Consider the following 12,902-nt stretch of genomic DNA (forward strand, 5'->3'; position numbering starts at 1 on the left):
TATACCTGCTGAGATAGATAAGAATGGCAGTGCATTAGTGGATATTTGTGCTGGGAGGGGATTGGTGATAGCCAATACCCTCTTCAGGCACAAAATGATTCACAGGTATACATGGCGAGTGATGAGAAGGGTGGGTGGTGAACTGAATGAAAGGAGGGCAATGATTGATTATGTGTGTGTGGATGAATGGATGAGAAGATATGTAATGCATGCAAGAGCTAATAGAGGTTGGGGGAGTGGACTTTCTGACCACTACTTGGTGGTGGCCAGAATCAAGATACAAATAAGATGGAGTAATAGAACAATAGACGGACGGGAAGAAGGAGTATTTGCAAGGAGAGTGGAAAGGTTACAAGAGGATGAGAAAAAGTCAGAATATAAGAGAGAAGAGGAGAAACGATTGGGCAAATATGAATTGGAGCAGATGGGGGACATGGAAGGTGTGTGCAGGATATTCATAAAAGAATTATGTGCAGCATGTGATGTGGTGTGTGGGATGAAGAGAAGACGGAGGGGGGTGCAAGGAACAGCGTGGTGGAATGAAGAGGTGAAACAGGCTGTGGCACAAAAGAAGAAAGCATACAATGAATGGATGAGAAATAGGGACATGGAAGAAGTTGAGAGGCGGAAGAGAGAGCTATATGTAGAAAGAAAGAGAGAGGTAAAAAGATTAGTAAGAGAGAGTAAGAAGAGAGTGGTTGAGGAATTTGGAAGGAATTTGTTTAAAGTGGAGGGGCTGTAAGAAAATGTTCTGGAAAGAGGTGAAAAGAGTAAGACAGGGTGGAAGTGAAGTTAGCAGGGGAGTGAAAGATAAAAATGGTAGATTACTAGTGGAGAAGGGAGAAAAAGTGAGCAGATGGAGAGAACACTTTAAGGAATTGTTGAACATACAGGATGGAAGTGATACAAGTATAAGTGGCTGGGGAATGGCTGGGAGAAGGAGGGAGGTGAGAAGACAGGAAGAAATCAGTAGGATAGAAGTTGTGGAAGCAATGAAGAAAGTTAAATTGGGGAAAGCCCCAGGAATTGATGGAGTGCGTGGTGAAATGTTGAACCATGGGGGAGAGATAGTAGTAGAATGGGTGTGGAAGATGTGCAGATTGGCCTGGGAGGAAGGTAGAGTTCCGGAGGATTGGAAGTCAAGTGTAATTATTCCCTTACACAAAGGAAAAGGGGAAAAAGAAGTGTGTGGTAATCATAGGGGCATTTGTCTTCTTAGTATAATAGGAAAAGTGTATGGTAGAATACTTATTGACAGAGTTAGGGAAATAACAAAGGAATTAGTTGGATAAGAACAGGGAGGCCTTAGGAAGGGAAGAGGTTGTGTAGATCAGATATTCATTCTTAGATCTTTAGTGGAAAAGTTTCTAGAGAAGGGAAAGAAGTTGTATGCGGCTTTCATGGATTTGGAGAAAGCATATGACAGGGTGGATAGACAAGGATTGTGGAAAATATTAAGAATATATGGAGTAGATTGGAAGTTGTTGAATGGTGTGAAGAGTATGTATGATGGTGTTAAGGCTGCAGTGCGTGTGGATGGTGAACTGAGTAAATTTTCCTCTTTCAGGTTGGGTTGAAACAGGGATGTGTCATGTCTCCATGGTTGTTCAATCTGTACATGGATGGGGTTATAAAAGAGGTACAAGGTAGGGTAGTAGTGGATGTTGGAGTGGCCCCGGTGAGAGAGGGTAGTGTTTGGAAACTCCCTGTACTGTTGTTTGCAGATGATACTGTGTTGTTGAGTGAAGACGAAGGGGAGCTGCAAGGCTTGGTGGATGAGTTTGGGAGAGTGTGTAAGAAACGGAATCTAAAGGTGAAGGTAGGGAAGAGTAAAGTGATGGTCTTTGAGAGAGGTGAAGTCAGTGAATGTACAGCGAGGTTGGATGGTGAGGAATTGGAAAATGTGAGTACGTCTAAGTACTTGGGTAGTGTGATGAGTAAGGATGGAGGTTTGGAGGGTGAAGTGCTTGAAAGGGTACAGCAGGGAAGAAAGGTTGCTGGTTCCTTGAAAGCAGCGATAAGAAACAGGGAAGTGGATGGAACTGAAAAAGTTACTACATGACAGTATTGTGATACCAACTCTAACGTATGGAAGTGAAGCTTGGACGTTGTTGGAAGGGCACAAGTCAAGAGTGAGAGCAGTGGAAATAAGTTATTTAAGAGGAGCCATTGGAGTCACATGGAGAGACAGACTGACAAATGAGGATATAAAGGAGCGTTATGGTGTGGATGTGGATGTGATAGGAAGCATTAGGAGGAATACACCGAGGTGGTTTGGCCACGTGGAGAGGATGGAGGGTGAAAGACTGACGAAGAGAGTGTATGTGAGAGAGGTGGAGGGGGGGGAGAGGGAAGGGGAGGCCGATGATGAGATGGAGAGATGGGGTGGAGAGGTATATTAGAGAGGGGGGTGTGAGTTGGGAGCAGGGTAGCGAAATGGCGGGTGACAGGGCGACGTGGAGGTGATTTGTTTGTGGCCACCCCGAACGAGATTGAGGCGTCTGGCAATGGATAGATAGAGATGATGGAATTAAGTAAACAATCCTTAAACACGTTCTGATCACACCAGTTCAGTTATTAGTTTAGTTCTAAAACTTGTCTGATTAACCTACTAGGCAGCAGGAAAATGGTTTGTTTACCGATATACTGTACCGTCAGTGCATTTTATGTTTTCTGAAACATGAATCTTATAGTCTTTGAAAAGTGTGTGTGTGTGTGTGTGTGTGTGTGTGTGTGTGTGTGTGTGTGTGTGTGTGTGTGTGTGTTTCCCAGTCTATAGGTCACTGTGGGTGGGCAAGGCACAGTTTGGCTCCAGAGAGATGGTGATAATGATGGTGATGATGCATACTAACGAAAGGTGTTATTGCAGAAAACACTTTTATAGCCAACTAAGGTATTAGTGTAGTTATCTTTCTTAGGGACAACTGTGGTATTATATGCGTATAATGTGAGCCTCTTGGTTTCATAGTGTCCTGCTGTGGGTGGGAATGCACATTTATGCTGTGATTTCCTTCTATCATCATTTCATAGATAGATAGATAGATCATTTCAAGTTCAGAATTATTTTTAAGACTTCCATCATAGAACATACAAGTGCTCGTGGGCCCTTCGGGCCCTCTTGCACATGCTCCTGCAGAGGGCTCTCGCGCTGTGCACTCACTTTCTCATGCTTTGCACTCATTTTCTCGTGCTTTGCACTCATTTTCTCGTGCTTCTCAATCCTTTCCTTGCGCTTCAAGAGTGCGTTGTGATATTTTCAGGTAATCCGAGTCACGTTTATGAGCTGTTCTAGACTAGAGTTGTCACTCAGCTGCTCAAAATGCACACACACACACACACACACACACACACACACACACACACACACACACACACACACACACACACACATATGGCTACTGCTATAGTATATTAGATATAAAGCCATCAAAAACTCTATGGTGAATGCAACCATAATTTCACGCACTCACGCTGGGAGCGGCTTTTTTGGTCAAACTTTGATCGCTCATTAAATACAGCAAAAGTTTTTCAGTCATGATGGGACCAAGTTTTTTCACATCAGCTAATTTTTTGTGATTTTTGTGCCAATTTTGGTGCGATTTGAATGTGTAGTTTGAGCTGCTCAAAATACACACACAGATACACACACACATGACTACTGCTATAGTATATTAGATAACAACATACAGAGACTAGGGCAGCAAGCTCTCCAATACAAGTTCCTCTAACTGAGAACACCAAACTGCATGCACATTACACACTTCATTTCCTATTCCAAATTTAACAAACAAACATGGCAATGACCAATCAAGCCTTGGAGTCCACAGGGGGGGAGACCATCCAAGCCCCCACCATCCTCCCCTCTCCAGGTAACGACCCAGCGGGAAGCCTGGAACCACTGTCTGACTCACTTAATCATTTCTGCAACTCTCGGCCTTTCCTCTAACTTTCCCTGTTGAAAACTACCTCTCCTCCTCTAAATCACACCTTCTCTTCTTAACTAAGACTCAGCTGTCTGAGGCGACTGATAGCAAACCATTCTCTGTATCCTCCTACTTTCTCTGTACTCATTTCAAAGCCAATGGTGGCTGTTGTGTATATGTACACAACAACATATCTTTCTTTCGTGTTCATGAAGTTGAATCTCCTGAATTTTCTACTCTTTGGCTTCAGCTTTCCTATCATCCTCTGACTAAATATATCTGTGCCGTTTACTTATCCCTTAATTCTACTGACTATGAAAAATTCTTCAACTATCTTATTTGTAAGATGGAACACATACGATCCATTTCTCCTTTCTCTGAAATCTCCATTTTAGGAGATTTCAATGTTCATCACCACATTTCGCTCTCCTTTCCTTCCACTGATCCACCTGGTGAACAAGCCTACATCTTTTCTATCCTTAATGACCTAGAGCAGCTTGTACAGCACCCTGCCCGTATCCCTGACCGCCTTGGAGAGAGTTCCGACATACTTGACCTCTTCTTTACAACTAACCGTTCTGCTTTTGCTGTTAATCTTTCCTCCGATCACAACCTTATCACCTTAATCTGTCCAATTGCTCCAGTAAAGTCTCTGGACCCTCCAAAGAAATGACAGTTGTGGCACTTTGGAGCTGCTGATTGGGAGGCCCTCAGGCAGTACTTCTTTGATTTTCCCTGGAATGATTATTGCTTCCATGGCCGAGAGCCATCTGAGTGTGTCTTGCGCATTACGGAGGTTATTTTCTCGGGGATCGAAGCATTCATTCCTTTCTCATATCATTTGTCTAATGCAAGAAGAAAAACTTGTTTTAATAATGCTTGTTCTAATGCTGTCCACAACAAGGTGAAGGCCTACATAAGGTTTCGGAGCCAACCCACTCCTGAATCTCATCTCTTATATGTTTCTGCCCAGAATCATGCTAAGTCTGTTCTTCGCTCACCTAAAAACAATTTCATTTGTACTAAATGCTCTGAGCTTTCCAACTCATTTCTTTCCACTCCTTATGGCACCTTGCCAAAAACCTTCGTAACAACTTTAGGTCATCATCCTTCCCTCCCCTTATCCACTCTGATGGCTCTGTAGCTATTTTGTCTACTGATAATGCAGAACTCTTCACTCAGACTTTCTCCTCTAATTCCATCTCAGAGAATTCCGGTGCTGTTTGTCCATCACTTCCCTCCTCTGACTTCCTCACGACTGACATTAAAATTTTTTTCAATTGATGTAGTTTTTGCCATCAGTGTCCTCAATACCAACAAGGCATATGGGCCTGGTGGGGCCTCCTGTTGTCCTCAAGAACTGTGCTTCTGTGCTAACACTCTGCCCAGGTAAACTCTTTCGCTTTTGTCTATCAAGATGTGCCTTTCCTTCTTGCTGGAAGTTTGCTGTCATTCAACCTGTCCCAAAGAAGGGTGACCATTCCCATCCCCCTAAGTATTGCCCTATTGCTTTAACATATGTGTTTCACACACACACACACACACAAGAAAAAGAAAAAAACATCTTTCCTATCACAACCTTCTTTGTGATCGTCAGAATGGGTTCCGTCGGGGATGCTCTACTGGCCGTCTTCTCACCTACCTTTTAGATTCCTGGTCATCCACCTTTCGGGAATTTGGCAAAAGCTTTGCCATTGCACTTGACATCTCAGAGGCTGTCAATCGAGTATGGCATAAATCTTACATTTCCAAAATGCCCTCTTACGGTTTTTTATCCTTCTATCTGTGCCTTCATCTGTAGCTTCCTTTCTGGTCATTCTATAGCCACTGTTGTAGACGGCCACCTTTCTTCTCGTAGAGTAATCAGTAGTGGTGTTCCACAGGACTCTGTCCTATCACCAGCTCTCTTCTTTTTATACACTAATGACCTTCTCAGTTGTGTACATCGAATCCTCTCCGTACGCTGATGATTCCACCCTTCACCCTTTTATTTGCTTCCCACAGCGCCAATCCCAGCAGTTACTTGAACAAACAAGGGATAAGGCTATGACACACCTAATGTCTGACTTGGTTCATATTTCTGAATGGGGTAAAAATAATCTTGTTTTAAATGCATCAGAAACTCAGTTCTTACATATATCAACTTGACAATATCTTCCACAGGAGTACCCTCTAATTTTTTACAATATCCTGCTCAATCCTACATCATCTTTAAAGATACTTGCAGTTTCATTCTCTCGGGATTTATCTTGGAAAGAACATATTACCTCTTTTGTAAAATCTGCTTCCAAGATATTGGGTGTGCGAAGCCAACTCTGTGCCTTCGTTACTCCTGCCCTGTCGTTGACTTTATACGTTTTTTTTTTTTTTTTTTTTTTCGTCCCTGTGTAGAGTACAACTCTCATGTGTGGGAAGGCTCCCCACATACAGCTCTGCAATAGGGTGGAGTCAAAGGCTTTTCATCTCATAACTCTCATCCTCTTTGTGGCTGCCTTCAACCTGTGTCTCTTCACCGCACTGTTACAGGTTTAACTCTTTTCTATCGCCACTTCAGTGATCACTGCTCCTGTGAACTGTCTGCTTGCGTCCCTCCACCACTACTGTGGGCGTGTAACACCGGTCTAGCAACAAACTCTCATCCCTTTCCTGTCTAACTCTCTAATGCAAGAAATAACCGTTACTTCTAGTCCTTCATGTATGCAACAGGTCAACTCTGGAACTGTCTCCCTCTGTCTGTATTTCCTACTGCCTATGATCTCCAGTCTTTCAAACTCAGTGTGTCCAGGCATCTCGAAATGAACGAATGTTGGATTTGACTCTCTGTTATCTTGTTTTTGTTTTTTCTTGGAGGGAACATTTTGCAGGCTTCTGGCCTTTGGTTCCTTGTTCCTTGCACTGAGGAAAAAAACAAAACAAACAAAACTAAGTTTTGAAGGCGGTTGCTATTTCGACGACCACTCAGTTTTTTTTTTTTTTTTTTTTCTAAGATGTATTTTTTAAAAATTCAGAACCCGTCGTTTTAGGGAAGAATGCATTTCCAGTCAACATAATATGCAAATCTGGGTACTGTATTGCTTAACCCTACGCCTTTGTCACATCCTCTATACGAATAATATACTATCTATCTATCTATCTCTAAATACCTAGGCTTCTTCCCCCAAGGAAAGGGAGGTAGCCGAGACAGGACGACACTCTCCCCATTTACTTATCCATTCAATTAGCATCTTAGCCCCAAAGGGGAGAACGGACAGATGCCGCACAAAGGTCAGCTGCGCAATGCAATCAGTGACATCCGCAGCAGGGCGCGACAGCAGAGCTGGTTTACCCCTGCCACATCATAACAGACCCATCCCTTTTACCAGCACCTGACCTGACTAGCTGAATAATATACTGTACAATAAGATTAAGAGGTGAGTATTAGGCAACCCCACTGCTGAAGGTCATCCAGGGGGGAGAAACAACATCAGCGTTTTATCGGTCTCCTCTCTGATAACTGGTTATTTAATCTATCTATCTATCTATCTATCTATAGCCCGACGCCCTAATCCCGCAAAAGGTGGCCGCAGACAAAACGCCTCCAAGTCGCTATGTCACCCACCATTTGACTACCCTCCCCCCAACTCACCCCCCCCTCCCTCATATACCTCTCAACTCCATCCCTCCATCTCATCCTCGGTCTACTTCTCCCTCTCGCTCCCTCCACCTCACCTACATACACCCTCTTAGTCAGTCATTCATTCTCCATTCTCTCCACATGTCCAAACCACCTCAGTGTATTTCTCCTAATCTTCTCAACCACATCCACACCCACCCCACAACGTTCCTTCACTTCTTCATTCGTCAACCTGTCTCTCCACGTCACTCCACATGCTCCTCTCAAGTATCTCATTTCCACTGCTCTCACTCTTGACTTGTTTCCCCTCTTGCAAGGTCCATGCCTCGCTTCCATACGTGAGGGTAGGGATCACAATACTATCATGCAGTGACTTCTTAACTTCCATACTCACCTCCCTATTTCTCATCACTACTTTCAGTGTACCAACAACCTTCCTTCCCTGCTGTACCCTTTCACGCACTTCATCCCCCAAAGTTCCATCCTTACTCATCACACTACCCAAGTACTTGAATGCACTCACATTCTCCATATCCTCACCATCCAACCTCACTGCACACTCTGTGACTTCATTCCTCTCAAACACCATAACTTTACTTTTGTTTACATTAACTTTCAGATTCCTCCTACACACTGTCCCAGATTCATTCACCAAACCTTGCAACTCTCATTCATCTTCACTCAACAGTATTGTATCATCAGCAAACAGCAACACCGGAAGCTTCCAAATCTCACCCTCATTCATTAGAGCCACCCCCACATCCACTGCCCTACCCTGCACCTCCTTTACAACCCCATCCATGAATATATTAAACAGCCATGGAGACATCACACAATCCTGTTTCAGTCCCACATTGAGATCAAAGAACTCACTCAGCTCACCATCCACTCGCACCGTAGCCCTAGCTCCCTCGTACATACTCTTCACAGCACTCAACAATTTCCCGTCCACTCCATATCGGTTACGATAGTTTCCAAGCTCCTTCCTCAGCCCGTTATTGTTTTTAATACCTTATCAAATAACTTGGAAACTTAAGTAGCAGTCGTTCGTTTCTTATTGTAAACACGGGATATTCAAGCAGATCAGACAGACATTATTTTCCTCTTCTGATGCCATGTTACTTGTCCCTAATCATCCTCAGGGATTCTAGGTGCGACATCCTTTATATCTCTCAATAATGGACTTAGCATTTTAATAATTAACATGGACTGCCTGGTTTGTGCTTTTTTTGCTTTTTGAAACATGATAAACATTAGTCAGTTTTCAGTCCTGCGGCACCACTTGAAGTGACTGTACAAAGTCTAAGCGAGATGTTTCACTACCACGTCCAGAACGTATTGTTATAACCATTGTGTAAAATGAGTTTGACTCGGAAGTTTAATAAAGAATCTGTTTTATTTCTTCGTCTGTCATGATTACTCTCCATCTGTGTTCATTTAGTAGTCCTGTCTCAGTGATGTAATTACTTGTCATGACAGTGAATTATATTAAAATTAACTTGCACAGACTCTGATCATTCTATTAATTAATATCTGTTAGTTCGTCAGTATATGTATTTAAAGGTCGAATCTTTATTCAGAGGTCGTATTTCACTCTTAAGGTGTTCACAGACGCAGTTTATGTTTACCAGTGATTTAGTCTCCTGCCTTTTGACCTTAATAGGATAACCGCAAAGACTATATATATTATTAAGTCAGCACTGAGAAGAATATCTTTGTCCTCTGAACTTGTATGTAATGATGGAAGAAATTACACCCACTTACTGCAATCGTATTCAACATAAAACACTACCGAAATAGTGTATAACAGTTCTGGCCCTACCTGGACCCTCTATCTGATAAGGAGTAAAATCAGGCAGAAACGTTTGTATCTTCACTTTATAACAATATAAATATTTGGGTGACATTTTCGGTTGAACTGTTCAGGGCACTGTCAGTTCACGACCTTAATCCAACACTGCCATGCTGTATTCAGTGTTGTGCCTGAGAATGTAACCGAAAATGAAATACAGTAGATTTTCAATGTCATGTTATATTCATTGCAGTGCATGGGAATTTAGTCGAAAGTGAATCAGATTTTTTAGATTTTAGTGACACTGGAATATACCGATATTAGATTTTTTTTTTTTCTGCTGTAGTAGAGTGTGCACTCCTGCTAACCTGGATACTGCTGACCACCATTAGCAGTCTTTAATGCGGCCATACAAATAAACCCAAGAGCTGCTGCTGCTGCCACGATCCTGTCCATCAGCATATTGGTGTCTGGAAAAAAAAGAACTAGACATGAAACATGAGAAAGGTCACTGCTTCACTACGAGAATGTCTTTTACATTATTATTATTATTATTATTATTATTATTATTATTATTATTATTATCAGTAGTAGTAGTAGTAGTAGTAGTGGTGGCAGTAGTATCTCCAGCTATTATTTACACTTGCAGAGACCTATTGAAGTGAAGGAATACGGAGGTCTTCATTACTCATGTCAAGAGTTGCTGAAAAAGGACGCCTTCACGAGGTGGCACTGATATAACTGGGTGATGGAGCTCCTCTGTTATAAGTGCGTCCCTCAGCAACTTCCCTATCCCCCGAAGGGAGGATGATGAGCTGCAGGAAGACTGTAATTTTCTCCTGCAGTCCACCGGTTTCACGTTTCAAATGAACCTGAGTCTACATTTGTTATAGTTCATTCACTTTGTCCTGACCCACATTTTTGTTCTTTTAGCAGCTGATTTCGAGTGGCGCAGAGACTGTAAAAGACATTACGGCTGTACGTTCTTTCCACAGTACTTCTTCATGAATAACACCATCTATCTATCTATCTATATACCTAGGTTGCTTTCCCCAAAGAAAGGGGGGTAGCCGAGACAGGACGACACTCCCAATTTACTCACACACACACACACACACACACACACACACACACACACACACACACACACACACACACACACACACACTCTCTCTCTCTCTCTCTCTCACACACACACACACACACACATACACACACACACACACACACACACACACACACACTCTCTCTCTCTCTCTCACACACACACACACACACACACACACACACACACACACACACACACACACACATACACACACACACACACATTTACTAGTATCTTAGTCCCAAGGGGAGAAGGGACAGACCCTCACCGCACCACACCACACGAGGGTCAACTGCACAATCCAATCAACGACATCCACAGCAGGGCTCGACAGGAGAGCTGGTTTACCCTTATCACATCAAAATGGACCCATCTCCTTACCCGTACCTGACCTGATCAGATGATCAGACCAAATGCAGGAGTATATCCCCTCAGGGATCACCATTTATTCATTCACAATTTCTCTCCACTCATTCCTATCACGCGGAGCCACCCGTCCTTGCTCTACATCCATCCATCTTGCATCTAATGCTCTCTTCACACTGTCCATCCGTCTTATTCGTGGTCTTCCTCTCAGTCTTACACCTCTCACATCAGATCCATATCTTTTTCACAAGTCGCTCATTATCCATTCTCTCCATATGCCCAAACCATCAATTTTAAGTTGAGCAGAGAGTGTTGCAATGGAAAAGCACCATTCTCTAGTGTTAATATCTTGTCATAACACAGCATTAAAGATGAAAAGATGGCTATTTTAGGCCAAGTTAGAGGAACAGAGTATACTACCACTTTCTTTATCAGCATCATGTCTTTTATTTCATTCTTGTTGCATACAAACGATTTTCTTTACCATGTAGAGAGCGTGCTTGGAGTGAAGGAGACATTGGCATTCTGCTAATCATATTCTTACTTTGCAGTGCCCCCTTCATGATACTGACATCTTGTACGAGTGTATTTATGTTCTGCCATCCCCATGTGATTTTATTCAGCTTAGTAGGATCATTTCGAAATTCATGAGCTAGATATAAGCCCGCATTCTCGTAGTTTAAGAAGCTTCCTATCACCTCATCTTCAGCAAGTTATTTTTGGATCCGGCTGGTTAATAACATATTCTACCTTACTTATGCAGGGCACGGCTGTATTACAATGATTTCAGTAACATTAATCAAAATGGTAACGTATAACAAGCGGTGCCATGCACAACAAACCTCGCCCGACACCAGTTATTTTCAACCAGTTTCAAGTTATAGACCCCTGAATATCCGCGACCTCGAGTTGACCTTTCAAGGCCACTCAAGGTCAGAAGTCTTGGTGCCAAATGAAAGCCCATATGAGAGTTCCTGTATGCTGATAACGGTAAATATCTCTATCTTCAACCAGTTTCAAGTTATAGCTCTCTGAAAATCTGTCACCTTGATTTTGTCCTTTCAGTGTCACTCAGTTACCTCCAAAATTTAACCACTTTCTTTTGGGACCAGTGCCTGCATATCCTGAAAGTTTCATGTAATTTCATTCAGCCGTTTTCCATAATGTTGCCAACAAACAAAGAAACAGATAAAGAAACAAAGAAACTCGACCAAAAACAGTACCTCTCCAGACTCCGTCCAAGGCGAGGTAATAAAAAAAATTAGGGAAAGGTGTTAGCTTCCTGAATCGACAAGAATGCGGGCCTGACCACATGGGTAATAATAACGTATAATAAGGAAAATAAAACGCCCCGGAACAGGCATTAGGGAGTTTCCTTAACTGACGAGAATGTAGACCTCATCACTTGGGTAGTAATGTATAAGCCAAACAAATCGCTTAAAAAGAGGTATTAGGGATCTTCCTTAACCAACGATGAAGTTGGCCCTAGTCTTCCTTAACTCCCCCAACCCCATCTTGACATCTGAATATATTTTATTCTCACCCACGTAATAGCCGCCACAGTCTCTTACTCATGTCGCTAATAATAATACACTAAGCACAGAATTTACGCCAAATCCGAGACAATTTATAATCCACACATAATTCTCCCAGTGTCATGCTGTTCCTCTAAATATTATACACTATTATCATGTACAATTGGCAACATAAGTGAGAGGGAGGTGTGAGCTGGGAGAAGGGCAGTGACATGGGGAATACATGTTGTTGTTGAAATATTTTCCCCACAGCTGTGGTGGGGAACGGGCAAACAAAAGAGCCCGTCAGGGAAAAAGGCAGACATATAGCCCTCCAAATGAGAGCATAGCTGGGCCGACAAAACGGCTGACGAGGTGGCGAACAAGGAGAGGGGAAGGCGCGGTGGTTGGGTAAACTAGCACACGATGGTCGAGGAGGGCAGGGCGGGACGGCGAAAGTACGGTGGATTGCGTGGCGCCGATGGAGGGGGCGCCGACAAAGTGTTGAGATGTAAAGCCGCCCCGACACTGCCCTCAACCCCCTTCCCCCTGATGGAAAGGGCGAAACGACTCGCCCAGCTCTCCA

At 43.0% G+C, this 12,902-nt stretch overlaps 1 protein-coding gene across 1 annotated transcript in view; it reads right to left on the reverse strand.

Annotated features, from left to right (window-relative positions):
* The window catches only part of LOC145393833 (uncharacterized), a 36,878-nt gene extending 24,501 nt beyond the window's left edge, over positions 1 to 12,377 (reverse strand). Inside the window, exons 1-2 of the mRNA XM_080267876.1 lie at positions 12,350 to 12,377; positions 9,697 to 9,798 (exon numbers count right to left, since the gene is read on the reverse strand). Coding sequence (XP_080124002.1) covers positions 9,697 to 9,798; positions 12,350 to 12,377 — 130 coding nt within the window. The remainder of the gene's footprint in view (positions 1 to 9,696; positions 9,799 to 12,349) is intronic.
* Positions 12,378 to 12,902: the final 525 nt, after the last annotated feature.

Source organism: Coenobita brevimanus, chromosome 25 (genome assembly GCF_032717465.1).
Source record: "Coenobita brevimanus isolate Jiangsu-jjx chromosome 25, ASM3271746v2, whole genome shotgun sequence".
In the NCBI taxonomy this organism is placed as follows: Eukaryota; Metazoa; Arthropoda; class Malacostraca; order Decapoda; family Coenobitidae; genus Coenobita; species Coenobita brevimanus.